Source organism: Schistocerca serialis, chromosome 1, assembly GCF_023864345.2.
Source record: "Schistocerca serialis cubense isolate TAMUIC-IGC-003099 chromosome 1, iqSchSeri2.2, whole genome shotgun sequence".
Taxonomy (NCBI): Eukaryota; Metazoa; Arthropoda; class Insecta; order Orthoptera; family Acrididae; genus Schistocerca; species Schistocerca serialis.
In genome coordinates, this window is record NC_064638.1 from 661,529,373 (window position 1) to 661,549,813 (window position 20,441).

At 39.1% G+C, this 20,441-nt stretch overlaps 2 protein-coding genes across 6 annotated transcripts in view; one reads left to right on the forward strand and one right to left on the reverse strand.

Moving 5' to 3' along the window:
* Positions 1–18,773, forward strand: part of LOC126479618 (egl nine homolog 1) — a 61,919-nt gene extending 43,146 nt beyond the window's left edge. Inside the window, exons 2-5 of the mRNA XM_050103799.1 lie at positions 8,489–8,608; positions 18,046–18,185; positions 18,292–18,362; positions 18,437–18,773. Of these exons, the coding sequence (XP_049959756.1) occupies positions 8,489–8,608; positions 18,046–18,185; positions 18,292–18,362; positions 18,437–18,468 (363 nt within the window). The 3' untranslated portion in view covers positions 18,469–18,773. The remainder of the gene's footprint in view (positions 1–8,488; positions 8,609–18,045; positions 18,186–18,291; positions 18,363–18,436) is intronic.
* LOC126479561 (DNA polymerase epsilon subunit 2) overlaps positions 1–20,441 on the reverse strand; it is a 163,898-nt gene that overhangs the window by 10,881 nt on the left and 132,576 nt on the right. For 4 of the 5 annotated variants that reach the window (XM_050103798.1, XM_050103797.1, XM_050103794.1 and 1 more), the window contains exons 8-10: positions 20,035–20,218; positions 19,766–19,942; positions 18,363–19,024 (exon numbers count right to left, since the gene is read on the reverse strand). In XM_050103798.1, coding sequence (XP_049959755.1) covers positions 18,938–19,024; positions 19,766–19,942; positions 20,035–20,218 — 448 coding nt within the window. In that variant the 3' untranslated portion in view covers positions 18,363–18,937. Of the gene's footprint in view, positions 1–18,362; positions 19,025–19,765; positions 19,943–20,034; positions 20,219–20,441 lie in introns of those variants that run through there. The other variant, XM_050103795.1, reaches the window with a different exon arrangement.

Below are 20,441 nucleotides of genomic sequence, written 5' to 3' on the forward strand. Positions count from 1 at the left end.
CTGCCTTTACATCTAGGGCTACAGGATGCTCTTTACTGTTAATCTGGCTTAAATCAAATCCCAAAGCATGATTAGATATGTTACATAAAAAAATAACTCCTTCTGAAAGTCAGGATGTCCTAGAGCTGGGCTGGATGTGAAAACTCTCTTAAATTCTTCAAACACATCCTGACACACCTCTCCCCATATGAATTTTACATCTTTCCTTAGCAACTCTGTGAGCGGTTGTGCTACTCCATCAATCTCTTTCACTAATTTTCTGTAGGAATTTGAGAACTCGGAAAAAGACTGCAATGTTTTAGGTACTTGGAGTTCCTGTACAGCTTATACTAGTGCCAGTGTCTGTCCTCACTCCATCTTTACTAATTACGTGGCCTAAATACCCTACCCCTTCTAAGGCAAAACTATACTTCCCTGTGCTCAACGTCAGATGTGCAGCCCTCAGTCTCTTAAAAACTTCCTTGAGATGTTGTTTAGGGTACTCCATGTGTCTTGCAAATACAATGATATCATCCAAGTAAATTAGACACCGATGTGGTTTCAAACCTCTCAGCATACCAGCCAGCATTGCAGGTACATATATTAAATCAAACTGCATTCTCTTGAACTGATAGTGCCCCCGTGGTACCAAAAATGCTGTCTTCAAGTAGTCTGTATGAACAACATACAATTGCTGGTAACCACTCCTCAAATCCGTAGTTGACAAATACCAACATTGCTCTAAATTATCTATGGTCTCAGAATGTTTGGGATGGTATCTGCATGTGGTATGGTCTTGTTCAGGTGATGGTAATCACAGCAGAAGGTTTTTTTCTAGATTCATCCATAGACTTCTCTTATACAACCACAATTGCTGCACCCCTTGGACTACTTCTGTCTGCTGTTATCTCATCAGCTAACTGCTGGTTATTAAAATTGCCTGTAATAGGCTGTAAATGTCTAGGAATGCAGTATGGTTTCCAATACACCAGTGCTTTGTTCCTTGGTGGTATTGTGTGTCAGGCCAAGGGTGTTGCTGACAACAGAGACCGAGGGTGTTGCTGACAACGGACTCCATGGAAAAAATAAATCCTCAAATTCAAATAATAATTCTTCGTCTTTCTGTTCCTTTTAGATGCTCCCCATCTGGAATATCTAATATTTACAGGTACTACTCTCTCACCATACCTCTCTTGTACACATATAACAATTTTCTTAACAAAACAACTTGCTGGATCCTGTATATCATTTTCCTTCTGATGCTACACAACACACAATGTACCCACAGCTAGATCCGGCTTCACATTCACCTGAACGGTTTCCCAGTGCTATGGCACAGTCTGTGAATCAAGCCTAGAGCAGTTGTATGCCATTAAACTAGTTTGTCCAATATGCTAGATGCCTCTCGTGACAATTCTACACTGACAACAGTTTGCCCTAGTTGGAATGTTATTCCACTAAGTTGTACTGTGCATTGCTGAAGGTCAGTTTTGGTACAGTGTTGATAAAAAAAAAGTCTAATCCCAAGATCATGCTGAAACCCTCGCTCACATGGGTACTACCTCTACATACTGCTTAAACTGAACGGCCTCTGTACTAAGATCTATGTCCACTGACCCTCAACACTCTCACGTAGTTACCTCTGACCTCATATAATCCATAGCATGGTCGGTTCCATTGCCTACGACCCACTAAGTCTCTATTGGCAACTAACATGCACATCCCTGTGTGTAACAGAAACTTATATGCTTCACCTCCTACAGCACTTCATACTGCACACTCCACCTCTGCTATGTAGTTGTTGCCATCTAATTTTAATGGGAACACATGTAGGTGGAGCCTCTTGTGTTTGATGGTTAATTATCTCCTCCTCATCCACTCGTATGTCCATTATCAAAATTTTGCTCATGATGTCTTTCATTTCCTCTACTTCCATTAGGCTGGCACTGCCCTTTGCCCACACCTATAACACTTACTGTTTGCGGAAAATATCCCAAGTCTGCCTTGAACCACAGTTGACTTACCAATTTCTTTTCAGTCCTTAGCTAACCTAATAGCAGAATACAGATTCTTCGGTGCACCTGCGTGCACCTTCCTTGAGATTTCCGACAGCAGTCTCCTCAGAAAAGCATTGAGCGCCTCTTGCTCAGCTGCTTGCAACAAAACTGTGTGCTGCATTGCTTTGCCCTAACTCATACATGTCTTAATTACATTTCTTTGTCCCAGTTGTAAGATTTTCTAATTTCCCCATGCCTCTTCATACCCCATGCCTCTTCACAATAGTGCACAACTATTTCCAAAAATACTTTGCTCTATTCTGTTTGTCACACCTTTTGTAAAAGACCCAATTGTTCCAAGATTGCTGCATTCTTTAATGCTTCCATATACCTCACATACGTTTTTGCTTTTCCCACTAGTTGCAGTTTTACTACCCATAGCAGGTGATTATTTATACCACCATCCATCTCTACTGACATTTTAAAATCCTCTTAAGAATTATCGCACAGTCTCAGATGATTTTCCAGAAAAAGGGGCAATCAACCTCGTGCTACAGTACCTGAAGCACTACCAACTGTTCCTCTGTAACTGCCAAATGTCCACATAGCTGCATATTATCCACCATCAATACTACCTTTTCTAACATTATACATTTAAAGCTGGTGGCAGGCATAAAACGTCATCCGAAATTGTACTGCATGCTTTCTCAGAAAATTATTTTGAACAATTAGTTCATGAGCCCACTCGAAGTGTAAATGGTTGCGAAATCATACTTGACCTTTTAGCAACAAATAATCCTGGCCAAATAGTGAGTATTGTGACGAATACAGGGATTAGCGACCACATGGCAGTTGCTGCTAGGGTGAATACCGAAACACCTAGAACCATCAAAAAGAAACGCTAAGTATATCTATTTAAAAAAGGTGATAAAAATGCTCTTAACGATCTGATCATGTTAGTGTAGAAAAGTTGTGGAATGTTTTCAAAGAGATAGTATCGACAGTAATTGAGAGATATATACCACATAAATTAATAAATGATGTTACTGATCCCCCATGGTACACAAAACGGGTCAGATCGTTGTTGCAGAAGCATGCCAAATTTAAAAGACCACAAAATCCCCAAGATTGGAGAGGTTTTACAGAAGTTCGAAATATGGCGCGTACTTCAATGCAAGATGGTTATAATAATTTCCACAATGAAATCTGGCAAAAAACCCAAAGAGATTCTGGTCATACATAATACATAAAGCACAGCAGTGGCAAGACACAATCAATACCTTCACTGTGCGATAACAGTGCCACTAAAACGGAGTTATTAAACACGGTTTCCCGAAACTCCTTCACCAAAGAAGACAAAGTAAATATTCCTGAATTCCAATCAAGAACAACTGCCAAGATGAGAAACATAGAAGTAGATATCCTTGGAGTAACGAAGCAGCTTAAATCACTTAATGAAGGCAAGGCCTCCAGTTCCGATTGTATACCAGTCAGGTTCCTCTCAGAGTATGCTGATAAAATAGCTCCATATTAAGCAATTATATACAATCAATCGCCCGTACCTAAAGACTGGAAAATTGCTCAAGTCACACCAATACGCAAAAAGGGAAGTAGGAGTAATCCGATGAATTACAGGCCTATATCACTAACGTTGATTTTCAGTAGTGTTTTGGAACACACAATGTATTCGAACATTATGAAGTACCTCGAAGAAAACAATTTATTGACACATAGTCGGCATGGTCTCAGAAAATATCGTTCTTTTGGAGTGTGTGCTGATATGAAACTTTCTGGCAGATTAAAACTGTGTGCCAGACTAAGACTCGAACTCGGGACCTTTGCCGTTCACGGGCATGTGCTCTACCAACTGAGCTACCCAAGCACGACTCACGCCCCGTCCTCACAGCCTTACTTCAAAAGCTCCTGAGTTCGAGTCTCGGTCTGGCACACAGTTTTAATCTGCCAGGAAGTTTCATATCAGCGCACACTCTGCTGCAGAGTGAAAATCGCATTCTGGAAACATCCCCAAGGCTGTGGCTAAGCCATGTCTCCGCAGTATCCTTTCTTTCAGGAGTGCTAGTTCTGCAAGGTTCGCAGGAGAGCTTCTGCAAAGTTTGGGAGGTAGGAGACGATGTACTGGCAAATGTGAGGCTGTGAGGACAGGGTGTGAGTCGTGCTTGGGTAGCTCAGTTGGTAGAGCACATGCCCGCGAAAGGCAAAGGTCCCAAGTTCGAGTCTCGGTCTGGCACACAGTTTTAATCTGCCAGGAAGTTTAATATCATTCTTGTGAAACACAACTAGCTCTTTATACTCATGAAGTAATAAGTGCTATCGACAGGGGATGTCAAATTGATTCCATATTTTTAGATTTTCAGAAGACTTACGACACTGTTCCTCACAAGCGTCTTCTAAACAAACTGCGTGCCTACGGAGTATCGCCTCAGTTGTGTGAATGGATTCGTGATTTCCTGTCAGAAAGGTCACAGTTCATAGTAATAGACGGAAAGTCATCGAGTAAAACAGAAGTAATATCAGGCATTCCCCAAGGAAGTGTTATAGGCCCTCTATTGTTCATGATCTATATTAATGACATAGGAGACAATCTGAATAGCCATCTTAGATTGTTTGCAGATGATGCTGTCATTTACGGTCTTGTAAAGTCATCTGATGATCAAAACGACTTGCAAAGTGATTTAGATAAGATATCTGTATGATGCGAAAAGTGGCAATTGACCCTGAATAAAGAGAAGTGTGAAGTTACTCACGAGTACTAAAAGAAATCCGCTAAATTTTGATTACGCAATAAAGTCACACAAATCTGAAGGCTGTAAATTCAACTAAATACTTAGGGATTACAATTACAAATAACCTAAATTGTAATGATCACATAGATAATATTGTGGGTAGAGCAAACCAAAGACCGCGATTTATTGGCAGAACACTTAGAAGGTGCAACGGGTCTACTAAACAGACTGCTTACACCACGGCTTGTCTGCCCGATTCTGGAGTATTGCTGTGTGGTGTGGGATCCGCATCAGGTGGGACTGACGGATGACATCGAAAAAGTACAAAGAAGGGCAGTTCATTTTGTATTATCGCAAAATAGGGGAGATAGTGTCACAGACATGATTCGTGAATTGAAGTGGCAATCATTAAAACAAAGGCATTTTTCGTTTTGCGACGGGATCTTCGCATGAAATTTCGATCACCAGTTTTCTCCTCTGATGCAAAAACATACTGTTGGCACCCACCATAGGGAGAAATGATCATCACAATAAAATAAGAGAAATCAGGGCTTGCACAGAAAAATTTAAGTGCTCGTTTTTCCTGCGTGCCGTTGGAGAGCGAAACGGTAGAGAGAATCTTGAAAGTTGTTCATTGAACCCTCTGCCAGGCACTTTACTGTGAATAGAAGGACTGCTCTCTACATTTACTTTCAAACTCAAATAAGTCAGTTGGCTTCTTTGGGCTAAACAAGGTAGCCTTAAAATTAAAATGACAGTCAAATCTCACTTCCATGTCTATTACACTCTCCAAAACATAACCAAATAGTTCATCACTCACCATACTGTATCCGTTGTAGGTTGTGGTCAAGACTCCGTGCTGTTTGAAGACGGACACCCGAAATCGTGACACCAGATTTTAGTGTCCCCTGTTGCAGGATGAGGCGGCTATAAGCCAGAATGTTGCAAGCAGGTGGAGGAGGCACAGGTGGTTCCAGAGAAAGGCTGCTACAAATGTAGCAAGTTCTTTTATTGACACATATGCTCTGCTTGATATACTGGATCAGTGGCCAGCTTACAGGTGAATTATGCTGGGCTGGTTACCTGCACACCCTGTGTTGCTGGTACTGCACCATGCTGATGGCCTTGTTGCATGAGCTATCTGCACGGATTCGACATACTGTGCCCCAACGGCTCCTGCCACCCTGTGGGTTGTAGCGAGGGATGCGCCCCCCCCCCCCCCCCCCCCCACTGAGATGCTTGTCCGGCAGCGGCAGATGGCGGCTGATGTGCGTGGGAAGAAACCAGCTGTCCCATCTGGGCAGGAACCGAGCCATGGCAATAAGTCCAGGTAGAGACTGAGAGCACAGAGCTGTTGTATTGCAAAGGCTTTCCACTGGTAACTTCTGCTGGCAGTGCATGTGGAGTCCCTATCTGGCACAGCCCATCATCCCGGTTGGGCTGCAAGACTCAGAGAATGACCATGGGAATCTAACTTGCTCCTTGTTGCATGCACTAATCAATGCAGTACTGCTGAGTTCGCTGTTTGAGCAAGCTAACCTGCCTTCGCCACATTCCTTGTTGAATAATTAGTGACAGCATTCAGCAATTGCCGCCCTCAATGCTGCTGCAATACACTGCTCGGGTTCACACTCACACTATATGCCCTTATGTGGTTGCTATGCTACAGCTTCATCTGTTTGCTAGGAAAGATAGCTTCCCTCGTTGGACACTTACAACCAGCTACTAAGATGCCTCCTTACATCCCTCACACCTCACTGGAAGGAATCAATATGAATTCTGCAAGTAATGATCTCGTGTGAATTTAATTACACTGTTGCTCAACAATCAAATGGTAATAGTCACATCTATTAAATATCTGGGAGAATGCATATGGAACAATTTGAAGTGAAATGACAATATTAAAGAAACCATAGGAAAAATAGATGCCAGAAATGAGATCCAGTGGAAGAATCTTCAGAAACTGTGTATTGTTTAATAAATGCGAAAGCCACACAGATGTGCTCATCCAACTGCAGTGGCAGGTGCTACACGAGAGGTGGTGTGCATTGTGGTGTGGTCTACTGTTAAAATTCAGAGTGTTTACATTCCTAGAAGAGTCAACCACCACATTGATTTCTCCTTCATATATACCAAAATGATCTTGAACGTAGGTTTGAGCTCATATTGAGGCTTACCAACAGTTATTCCTGTGCACCATTTACGCCTGGAACAGGAGAGCAGGAAGTGTCAGTGGTACATGAAGTACCCTTCACCACACATTTTAAACTGGCTTGCAGAGTATAGTTTTAGCTGTAGAAGCCCTGTCAACATTGCTCCGCAAAACACATAATGGCACTGCTCCTAATTTAGAGTTTTATTGGCATGATTATGAAAGTAGTCCTATTTTAGGAGACAATTGGTATATGTATTACTTGCACATCTTCACAAAATAGGTTCCAACTAATCTGTTCTCCAAAAACTATTTAGTTTGTTCACTGCTGTACTTAAGCAATGGACACAAATCCCAGACAGTGTGATTTTGCTGTTACTGTATTCACTAATATTATGATCTGAAATAGAACTGGTTTTGAATTTTTTATCACTGATCTATGATGACTGCACAGTCAGTGACAGAGGTTTTGATTTATTGCAGCAGTGGGCAGGGCTGCAGCCGCCATCTTGGTGCCTTAACATTCCTACACTCAGTTCGCATCCTGCAGTGGCAGTGGGTGACCTGTGTCCCTGCTATGTTGCTTTCTGTGACATGTTAAAATGTGCACTAAAGTAGAAAATGCCATCAATTCTGAGGTGCACTCTGTGATGAGGTTGTTTGGGCCAAAAACTGCAAACCAATTTAAATTTTTTCTCGACCTTTGTAATGCATGTGGAAAAGGAATAATGAGCGAAAGTTGGGAGAGACAGTGGTGCATCAATTTTAAAAATGGCCGTACCACTGTTCAGAATGAGAACCACAGTGGTAGGCCTAGCCTTGTAACTGACAGACTGAATGAAAATCAACGACAAAATTCATGTTTAATCACCCCATCATACAGCCCACATTCAGTGCCGAGCGACTACCGCCTCTTCCTATCAATGAAGACATAGCTCACTACACAATACTTAGATAATGACACAAAACTGCATATTGGTATAAATATGTGGTTGCAGTTGCAGGCAGCAAATTTCTACAGAGGTGTTGTTGAAAAATTTGGGTCACGGTACGGTAAATGCCTCAGTTGGCTCTTATGTAGAAAATAGCTTAAGAGTGTACCTTTAAAATGTATATAACATAATGATTTTTTCCCATATTGTTATTTTTTTGTTTCAAAATGTCTGTTGCTTTCTGGATAGCCCTCATATTTAGGTATACTTGGAGAACATTATCATAATCATAAAATGTTAAATGTGGTGCTTGCAGTAGTATATTTTGTAATTGTAATGGTCATCCATATATAAGTAAATAGCATTTATTATTTTTTTCTTATACCTTCATAGTTCCAGTATCCCTTTAATTTATGATGAGTGATATTTTATCAATTGGAGATATGATTTTTATATGGAATATTAACTGTTGTTAACATCTATAATACTGAAAATATGGTCTACTATTTCTTCCTCTTTCATTTACTCATGCTTCCCTTACTTAAACTACCCCACCATTCATTACATGCACATTTGCTTAGTTCAGTGCTGATTTACTAACTCCTAATTATTATACATAGATTTTTTATTGTAGTTACGTTTTGTATCAGATGCAGTATTTAAGGTAGTTCACATTTGTTACAGGCAATGGTTGCTTGTTACCCTGGTTATGGTTCACGTTATGTAAAACATGTGGACAACCCTAACCGAGATGGCAGATGTGTTACTGCTATATATTACCTTAATCGTGACTGGAATGTGAAGGTAAATGTATGTTTATATTGTGAAGAATAATTTCGCAAATGTCAGAGAAATGTGGAAGTGAGTGTAGCTATGTTCTAAATGGCTGTGGAACAGAAACCAATGTTCCAAAGAATCGACTAGTTCTTCATATTTGTGCATAGGGATCTGTGATTGCCCAGTATGTTCTGGGTTGTTGCCAGGAAATCATGCAGGCTACTGTTACATTTGCTGGTGAAGCAACTCAGTTTCAGTTTTTTGTTACTTCTTTCACATGGAACACAAGCATTGAAAGTAATACCTCTTATCACAGTGGATAACTAAAATCCATTTCATTTGGGGCATTCCTGTTTATGTGTGTCCACAACTGCCAACTTTGTTCTGCATGCATAGTGATGTTGAAGAAAACGCAAATTACATGCAAAATTTCTATCAGAATTTGGTGTACATAATTTCTCTTGTTAGCTATCTAATAGCAGATGAAACTGTAACCCAAAACATTCCCATTAGTTAAGATTTTATAAAGGAGGGAACATGCAGGCTTCAAAGCTGGTAGTAGCCTCCAGTTAGACAACAAGATGAGTTATGTAACACAATCTCCCAGATATTTTAGTATGATCAAGGGCCTTGATATTGTCATGTCGAATCTGATTCAAATACAGTTCTGCTTTTTTTTATTTGTTCCATGATTGCAACACCCATTCAGCAAAGTGTTTTTTATGATCAATCCTTGCTTTTGAAACAAATGCATGCGGTTCAGTATAAGGCACGCTGTTAGCAAAATTGAACAAGTACAGCCTACAAACAATGTGGTTTAGTTGAGTTGATGTCTGGCACAAAATTCTGCTAAGAATGACTGAATTCCATGGCTGGAGTAGGGGGAGCAGGGATAAAAAATAATAGATAATGGAAACTGGTTAATAATTGCTGCTTGAATAATCAAAAAAATTGAAAGTTACACATATCCTGAGTGAACTTCAAGTAGCACTAATACCAACAGACCTTTAAAATCGATACATTTTTGGATTCATCATCATCATCATCAGTTATCTGCTATATTAGCAGGTCCTTTGCCTCTCCATTTTCTGCGATCCATTGCTTCCTTCTTAAGGCTGCTGTATGTTTTGTAAATTTAAGTACCTCTTTTTCCTGTTACCACTATTGTGCATAGAGATTGGTATGACAATACTGGTTCCAGATCTCCCCACCTCTGCTGACGCAAATTCTTCTTGTCTGCTTCGATCCTCTTGATATAGGATTCTCGGCATGGGCGAAATGATGAACATACGGGGTTATTAAGAAACTTCATCTTGCTAATGACTTCCATAACACTTCTTTAATGTACGGTCAGAATACACATTTTTGAACAATATTAATGTGGCAGAACTCTTCATACATTTGCCAGCCACCACTTACAGAGATAAACAGAATATACAGAAATTAAAAATTTGAAGAATGTATCTCTACTTATATTGTTTGCACACCAAGATTGTCGCTAATTGGCATCACTGTTGCTAAGGGTAAAGTTCAAAACTGCACCACAAAGGACTGATGGCCCATGCAGGATGACTTGTGCACCTACATAGTTCTTAGTCTCGATAGCAATATTGTCTGTTGCTTTATACATTGTAAGGCAGCTATGCCTTCTCCTCCTATAGTTACGTGGCATCTTCTGTGTGAGCGGTCCAATGCTGTTGCTCAAGCGCCTGCACGAAGACTAATGCGTTCTTAACAAAATCATTACTTACATAGACAAAACTGGTGCATCCTTGAGCCCCTGGTGTATATATAATAAGTTATTTTGTACCAGCGATAATATTGGTATGCAAACAAAACAAGTAGAGATACACTCTCCAAATTTTTAATTTCTGTATATTCACCTGTTTATCTCTGTAAGTGGTAGCGGGCAGACGTATGAAGAGTTCTGCCGTATTAATATTGTTCAAAAATGTGTATTCTGACCATACATTAAAAATCTGTATGTGTCAAAAGAAAAGAACGAGGGGAAAAAAATAATATGACTGATTACATTGTTCATCTCTCTGATTTTCCCTCAGTGTATGTAGAGCATTGATCACCAGTGGTGGTACTGTATTGAGTGCTAAAATTCAAGCAATTTGTTGTGATTTGACTTGAGGCTTCTTTACATTTCATGTCTTGGACACATAGTGGTGTTTTTCATTGTAAAAGGGGAAAAAATCATCATCCAGCTACCGAATTTTATTTATTTGCGTATTAGTCTCAGAGCAAATGGTTTGTTTACTTCATTCAAGGTTTGTTGCGAATAGGACAGTGCTCCACTATGACTACGCTACATCAATTATACAACCTCAAATGAAAGAAATTGTTTGCTTTGAAAAAATAGTTATAATGCTTTGAAATTAGTATGATCTTTTGACTTAATCAAGATTTCCTTTACAAAACATTCATAAACTTCTAAATCATGGAACTCATGTCTTTTCAGTTTTTATAATATTCATATTCCATTGAAGGAAGGGAGCAATGTGAAGACTCCCTGCAATGTTAGTGTTGTTGTTGTTGGTGGTGGTGGTGGTGGTGGAGGAGGAGGAGGAGGAGGAGGAGGAGGACGACGACTACTATTTCAGCCTATAGACTGGGTTTGTTGCAGCTCTCCACACTAGCCACTCTCTCTCTATGTCTCCAGGTTCTCCATGCATACAGCCTTCTTTCATGGTTCTTAAATCAGGGGTTAGCCATCATTAAATTATGCACCATGAAAAATTGTAGCATAGTGGCATGGACTCAGCAAATCTTTTTGAGCTTTGCTGCCTCTATAAAATTCTATTTGAAATTGTTCCTTTCCTAAAAAAGATTTAGGAAGTACTACCACAGCAAAGATGAACATACAGCTGTTAGTATCAGTGGCATTGAGAAAGAGCTATTAAACCTATGACAACACGACCAGGTAGTCAGAATTAGTCGAATCACACAAATACCCAGCTGAACAATTTGTAAGAACACGACATGGAATGATCACGTAGGTTCAGTAGTAGGTAAGGCACATGGATACTGGGAAAATGCAGTCAAAGGAGACTGCCTATAGGTCAGTTGTATATCCCATAATAGATTAGTGCCACAAAGTAGGTCCCAGTGGTGCCTTACATTATGTATATAAGGAAAGCTTACCCAGCACGTTTTTTGAATGTTGACTGTTTGTGGGAAGATCATGCTGTGCTTCGAGTAAGAAAGAGAGATATCTATCAGCACATTTTGGAATTTGACAGTGGCAGGACCGTTGCCTACTGAGATTGAGTTTCATCATTCTGAGATGCTGCTGCTCACATTATACTCCAAACGGCGGCACCATGTGACTCGTACACAGGGAGACACATGATGTATACTCTGGTGAACAGAATAAACAAGGTGTGATCAAAAAGTAATGGGAAGTTTTTAATTTCACGGGCAATAAGTCTGATTTTTCAATTTTTTTTAACCATTTTGAATATTTAGTTGATAGTTGTAAAGGATATACATGCTTTCATTTTTAGTTTTGAAAAAGATGGATCAAAGATTTTGCTTGAAAAATTAAATAAAGTGCAACACCATGTTCGAAATGTTGATTGTGGCTTTTGGCGAATCTACTATGAGTAAGACAAGAGTTTACAAGTGGTATAAATGTTTCAAAGAGAGTCGACAATAATTTGAAGATGATTACTACCATGGACGTCCTAGCACATCAGCTACTGATGACTGTGGAAGAAGTAAAGAAAATGGTTCTGGAAAATCGTGGAATCAACAGCAGAGAAGTTGTGATGAAGCCAGCATAACCATTGGCTCATGGCAAGCAGTTTTTCCAGATGTTTTGGCCATGAAACATGTAACAGGAAAGTTTGCTCTGAAATTGTTGAATTTTGAACAAAAGTGACATTGTATAGACATCACTCGGGAATTTCTAAATGAAGTCAACAATGGTCCAGAACTTTCAAAGAAGGTTACAACAGGTGACAATGGACGGGTATATGGATATGACGTCAAAACCAAGATCCGTTAGTCCCAGTGGAAACTGCCTGAAGAGATAAGACCAAAAAAAAATTGTTTTTACCAAATTGATCACATCTGAAAGTTCTTCTCACTGTTGTCTTCAATTACAATGGTATAGTTTGTCATAAATTCCTGCCTTATGGTCATTAATGAATGCTACACTGGAGTTATGTGCTGTCTGACAAAAAGACCAGAATCGTGAAAAACCATTTGTACAAATTGCATTAAGATATTGCTCCTGCTCACGTCTGTGCTTGTACGTGATTTTTGGCAGGAAACAAAACAGCTATGTTGTTTCAGCCACTGGACTTCTTACTATTCTTGTAGCTGAAGAGAACTGTGAGAGGACTTCATTTTGCCACCGTTGATGAGATAAGAACAGAATTGGCTAAAGGAGCTGAACACCATAATGAAATGTTAGTTCCAGAAGTGATTCCAAGGTTGGTAAAAGCACTGGCACAAATGTATATGTCTGAGGTGGATTACTTTGACAGGAAGAAAGTTGTTGTTGATGAATAAATAGATTCTGTAGGAAAAGCATTCCCATTACGTTTTGATCATACAGAAGTATCCCCATGGACAATGCAGCAACATCTATGTACGACAACCGGCCATCAGCACAGTGACCTTTGTTGCAGTTTCCCTTGAAGAGACAGCAGAGAGCGGTACACCAATGAAGGTGTGTCCTATGATAACACTGGACACATTAGCAGCACCACATCACATTTCAGATGAGTCGTGGTTCTGTGTACAGCATCACAATGGATGTATACAAGTGTGGAAAGCAAACACCAGATTGCATTTTTCATCCTCCTAAGTACTCCATCACCTGGCATGGTGGTATGGAAGCAGTTTTGTACACAAAATGATTGCCTCTATTCACATAGCTGGTTGTTTGGACAGCAGGCATTACATTTCTGATTTATTAAGCCCATATCTGGTCATATGTTGCCAAAAGACTGGCACTTTCCCAGTCACCAGCCACTATGATAAACTCCAGTATAGAGTTGGAGAGTATCTAATGACATACCTGTATTTACCATACAAGCTTTTGACTCAGTGCCCAGTTAGGTTAGGCACAATCATTGCCGCCTGAGCTGGCAGCTTTGCATACTAAATTTTGGACTCTGCCCACCACCATATTTGAAAGCACAGCTGTGATCCATTCACTTTTCCTTGTAGATGTGTCACCACTACTAAAAAAATTACAAATGAGTCTTTCAAATACCGAAATAATGTTTTTTATCTGGTAGCAGCATGTAAAAGTTGTAAATAATATAACTCAGGATTGCTGTTCGTAAATATAAAATTGGGAGACAGTTAAAATCAGATAAACTGACACATTTTTAACGGCATTCAGTAGGTCCTGAAAAAGATAAATGGTAAAAGCTTGTTGATGTATGCTTTACAAACAAACAAAAGTTGGCAGGTTTATTGTACACAATATTGGAGGTTGGCAGCATAGTATAGTAGCAAAAGTCGAGAAACAATGTCTGAACATATACTAATACCATTAAATATTACATTGTCTCACTAATTGAAAAGCTCATTTCTCTATCCTGTGCAAGCTTCTTCATCTCCCAGTACCTACTGCAGCCTACATCCTTCTGAATCTGCTTAGTGTATTCATCTCTTGGTCTCCCTCTACGATTTTTACCCTCCACGCTGCCCTCCAATGCTAAATTTGTGATCCCTTGATGCCTCAGAACATGTCCTACTAACCGGTCCCTTCTTTTTGTCAAGTTGTGCCACAAACTCCTCTTCTCCCCAACTCTGTTCAACACTTCATCATTAGTTATGTGATCTACCCATCTAATCTTCAGTATTCTTCTGTAGCACCACATTTCGAAAGCTTCTATTCTCTTCTTGTCCAAACTATTTATCGTCCATGTTTCACTTCCATACATGGCTACACTCCATACAAATACTTTCAGAAACGACTTCCTGACACTTAAATCTATACTCGATGTTAACAACGTTCTCTTCTTCAGAAACGCTTTCCTTGCCATTGCCAGTCTACATTTTATATCCTCTCTACTTCGACCATCATCAGTTATTTTGCTCCCCAAATAGCAAAACTCCTTTACTACTTTAAGTGTCTCATTTCCTAATCTAATTCCCTCCGCATCACCCAACTTAATTTGACTACATTCCATTATCTTCGTTTTGCTTTTGTTGATGTTCATCTTATATCTTCCTTTCAAGACACTGTCCATTCCGTTCAACTGCTCTTCCAAGTCCTTTGCTGTCTCTGACAGAATTACAATGTCATCGGCGAAGCTCAAAGTTTTTATTTCTTCTCCATGGATTTTAATACCTACTCCGAACTTTTCTTTTGTTTCCTTTACTGCTTGCACAATATACAGATTGAATAGCACCGGGGAGAGGCTACAACCCTGTCTCACTCCCTTCCAAACCACTGCTTCCCTTTCATGTCCCTCGACTCTTATAACTGCCATCTACTTTCTGTACAAATTGTAAATAGCCTTTCGCTCCCTGTATTTTACCCCTGCCACCTTCAGAATTTGAAAGAGGGTATTCCAGTCAACATTGTCAAAAGCTTTCTCTAAGTCTACAAATGCTAGAAACGTAGGTTTGCCTTTTCTTAATCTTTCTTCTAAGATAAGTCGTAGGGTCAGTATTGCCTCACGTGTTCCAACATTTCTACGGAATCCAAACTGACCTTCCCCGAGGTCTGCTTCTACCAGTTTTTCCATTCGTCTGTAAGAATTCGCGTTAGTATTTTGCAGCTGTGACTCATTGAACTGATAGTTAGGTAATGTTCACATTTGTCAACACCTGCTTTCTTTGGGATTGGAATTATTATATTCTCCTTGAAGTCTGAGGGAATTTCTCATGTCTCATACATCTTGCTCACCAGATGGTAGAGTTTTGTCGGGACTGGCTCTCCCAAGGCTGTTAGTAGTTCTAATGGAATGTTGTCTACTCCCATGGCCTTGTTTCGACTTAGGTCTTTCAGTGCTCTGTCAAACTCCTCACGTAGTATCATATCTCCCATTTCATCTTCATCTACCTCCTCTTCCATTTCCATAATATTGTCCTCAAGAACATCGCCCCCTGTATAGACCCTCTATATACTCCTTCCATCTTTCTGCTTTTCCTTCTTTGGTTAGAACTGGGTTTCCATCTGAGCTCTTGATATTCATGCAAGTGGCTCTCTCTTCTCCAAAGGTCTCTTTAATTTTCCTGTAAGCAGTATCTATCTTACCCCTCACGAGACAAGCCTCTACATCCTTGCATTTGTCCTCTAGCCATCCCTGCTTAGCCATTTTGCACTTCCTGTCGATCTCATTTTTGAGACGTTTGTATTCCTTTTTGCCTGTTTCATTTACTGCATTTTTGTATTTTCTCCTTTCATCAATTAAAGTCACTATTTCTTCTGTTACCCAAGGATTTCTACTAGCCCTCGTCTTTTTACCTACTTGATCCTCTGCTGCCTTCACTATTTCATTCCTCAAAGCTACCCATTCTTCTTCTACTGTATTTCTTTCCCCCATTCCTGTCAATTGTTCCCTTGTGCTCTCCCTGAAACTCTGTACAACCTCTGGTTTAGTCAGTTTATCCAGGTCCCATCTCCTTAAATTCCTACCTTTTTGCAGTTTCAATCTACAGTTCATAACCAATAGATTGTGGTCAGAATCCACATCTGCCCCTGGAAATGTCTTACAATTTAAAACCTGGTTCCTAAATCTCTGTCTTACCATTATATAATCTATCTGTAACCTTCTAGTATCTCCGGGATTCTTCCATGTATTCAACCTTCTTTCATGATTCTTGAATCAAGTATTAGCTATGATTAAGTTATGCTCTGTGCAAAATTCTACCAGGCGGCTTCCTCTTTCATTTCTTGGCCCCAATCCATATTCACCTACTACGTTTCCTTCTCTTCCTTTTCCTACTGTCGAATTCCAGTCACCCATGACTATTAAATTTTCATCTCCCTTCACTATCTGAATAGTTTCTTTTATCTCATCATACATTTCATCAATTTCTTCATCATCTGCAGAGCTAGTTGGCATATAAACCTGTACTACTGTAGTAGGCGTGGGCTTCATGTCAATCTTGGCCACAATAATGCGTTCACTATGCTTTTTGTAGTAGTGTACCCGGACTCTTTATTTATTTATTTATTTTTTTTTTTTTATTCATTATTAAACCTACTCCTGCATTACCCATATTTGATTTTGTATTTATAACCCTGTATTCACCTGGCCAAAAGTCTTGTTCCTCCTGCCACCGAACTTCACTAATTCCCACTATATCTAACTTTAACCTATCCATTTCCCTTTTTAAATTTTCTAACCTACCTGCCCAATTAAGGGATCTGACATTCCACCCTCCGATCCGTAGAACGCCAGTTTTCTTTCTCCTGATAATGACGTCCTCTTGAGTAGTCCCCGCCCGGAGATCTGAATGGGGGACTATATTACCTCCGGAATATTTTACCCAAGAGGACACCATCATTATCGTTGAGGCGCGCAAGCCTCCCCACCAACGGCAAGGTCCATGGTTCATGGGGGGGGGGGGGTATTAAATATTATAAATATTAGTGATGCCTGTGAATGTCAAAGACTTAGACATTATGCAAGTCAGTGCAGATTTGAGTCAAAATCGGAAATATCATTTAATCTTCATACACCAATGAATAGTACACATAACACACCTGCAACACAATGAAAGAGCTACTATCCGCCTAGTCAAATCTTGAGTATAGATATGTTACTTTCACCCACCTGCTTGTTCCCTAATTACTGATGCCTCTATACTTGATTCCTCCTAATAACTTTTTCATTTGAGTTTTTAATGAATTGGGCAATAATTTAAATATGTGATATCACTTTGTGTTACTGTGTCCTGCTGAAAATAATGTCTTTTTCTCCATTTCTTCCATAAAATACATTATATATAAGTACACATAGTGAGAGAATAATTGTCAATGTTGAAAGTAATCTTTCATTATTCAGAAAAACTAATTTTTTTCCCTTTTTGGCATACGAAAAACCATTTGGTATTGAATACAAGTATTTCTGTTGTAGTATCATCCTCCACGCTGAAATGGAAAGTCCCTAATTCTGTTGTTAATTATTGGCTTAAGAAGATTTATGTTTACAGTTAAGATAATCAGTATATTCGTGGTCTTATTTTGACATTCATTATTAGTCGACCACAATATTACTGCACCTGGGAGCAAAGGCACTTTGATCAACGTAGCATGAGTTTTTAATTGTTACTTTATGAGGACATGCTGAACAACTTGATAGTATGTGCACATCTGTCTTGAAATCATTCACAGTGCAATGTGGTGGTGTTAATTACTGTAATGTCATGGGAGGCCAAATGCAATAATATTGTGGTTGGGTAGTAACAATTTATAATGCTTAAAGACTCTTCCTATTTAACACATAAGTAGGAAACACTCATAATTTACCGCTTCATAGGAAAACGGAGGCCTTTTACGAATCTTCCCTTTTGGATGGCAAGACAAAGTAGCAGATATAGAACCACTGTTTGACAGAATTCTTTTTTTCTGGTCTGATAGGCGTAACCCTCACGAAGTTCAGCCAGCATACAAGACAAGGTAAAATTAGCATTGATTTATTCTTGTTATTGCCATGGTGCCTGTTTAAGTTCATCTCTTGTGACAAAAAGTTGTCGATTTAGACCAAGGTACTTTACCTTTTCAGATATGCTATTACACTGTGGTATTTTGATGCAAATGAAAGAGAAGAAGCCTGCAGAAGATATCAAAAAGAAAGTAAGTTAAGCTCTTTATTTAATTGGTTTTCGGTAAAAATTTGCAGTTATTAACATTTTCATTCTGTTTGACAGGAGACCATAGTCGACAGGTCACAAGCAACTGATGCTAAGAGGTTGTGAGTCAGAATCCAACAAATCAGTATGCTTCATAAATTTTATCTTTTGATGTGAAGGATGTATAAAATCAAGTATTGTTGCATGTGAGAGTGTACTCAGTACCTCTGCTCATTTTTATGTGCAGAAGGTTTATCTACTAAAAAACAATTATAATTGTTCACAGTGGTGCAGTGCTGCCTGGAAGTCATTGAGTGGAGTCTTCTTTTATTGTTGTTAAAATTGTAATTTATGTAACAGTACTTGTAACATACTACGTATCACAATCAACGAAGTGATATTTTTTAATACCAAATACCTGTGTAAATTATTTAGAAATTCTTGAAATCAAAATATTAGTGTTTTGTAAAGAAAAAGGTCACCTTTTAAAATTATGTAAATATATTTACAGCTTTATGACATTTATGTATGATAAATATTGTAATTATATGTAATATACAAACAATACAACAACTATTATCAGTCATTTGGAATTTGACTGTCTTCTATTTGGCGTGAAGCTGGCAGGTACACTTTAAAAGAATAATTGCTTCTTGGGAAAGAACTCTGAAATCACAATGTAGGAAAGAACATCAACACTCCATACATCTCATTATGAACTGTACTTCTTAATGAAACAGATATGAGATATTTACAATTAGTAGCCTTAGTTATTACTTGAGACTTTCCTTCTAGGTGTACAGCAGTAAGTCAAGAAGTGTACCCTTATAGGAAGTTCCAAGATGTCAATTGTAAAGTATACTAGAGTAATTACTCTCATTACAAAAATAGACAGTTGTAGCATAATTACTTCCAGCAATATTACTCACCTAGAGGAAATACCCTTTCTCATGGGCAATTTTGAGTAGTTTCTTTTTCCATGGGGCAGGATTATTGTTTTTCCCCTAACTCTTGGGTAACACAAAACATAACAAAAATGAAATGATCATACGGCATTATGGCCGGGAGACCCCACGCGGGGTGTTCGGCCGCCGAAATTGCAAGTCCTGTTTAGCTGATGCCACTTCGGTGACTTGTGAGTCAGTGATGATACACCCAGTCATATCGAGGCAGCCACAAATCATACTAATAAGTAAGGATTCATGATTTATCAGCTAATTAACTTTACATTTATTTAATGAATGACTATGAAATAAAGTTAAACTTTTTTGTAAGCACCATCCCTCAGTGCATAGAGAGATGTTATTACTCTTTTTATATGAAAAAAGATCTGTTCTCTGCACGAACATCTTCAGGGAGGGGGGGTGAGGGTATATAACTTGCTTCATAAATTAATTTTATACTTACTGGGTTTATCACTTGGCATCCAGAGTAGGATGTGGTGAATGCGTTGAATTGATCAGCAGTTACGATTAGATCAGGTAATGGATAAAGCTGCATCCCATAATCAAATCCCCAATAAACAGGGCATACAGCCAGTGGCAGTGGTGCTAGGTGTGCTTGGCTTATTATAGTCTTTGCAAACTACGAACAAGGAAAAAATTATTATTAGTGACAAGTATAAGAGAATTGTAATACTGGTAATACAAATGTCTCTGTCAATACTTGGAACTCACATGCTGTGGTATATCACCAGAGGTAGGAAAATAAATAGTATTCCGACACATTTTAGTCACCAGATCTTCCCGTATTACTACTATTTCTTGGGTGCAGTACTGTATTCGGCAAGGACTTGTGCTGAAGATAGCTGAAGGAAGTTTCTTTTTCAGCTCTTCTGTGACAAAAGTTGGCAATGGTGGTCTGTCCAGGAAAAAAGAATATCTCTATGAATATGGGATGCATTTACTCGCATAAGTCTACATACACGAAACAGGTGCTCAGTGACGTATCACAAAAACTGTAAAATCTCAGCAACAATGATGATGTATCCCCTTCAATAACTTTAAACCTACTAATCTTCTATAAACCAGAATTTTATGCAGTTATTACAGATTAATAACAGCATGATATTCTGTCTCATAAA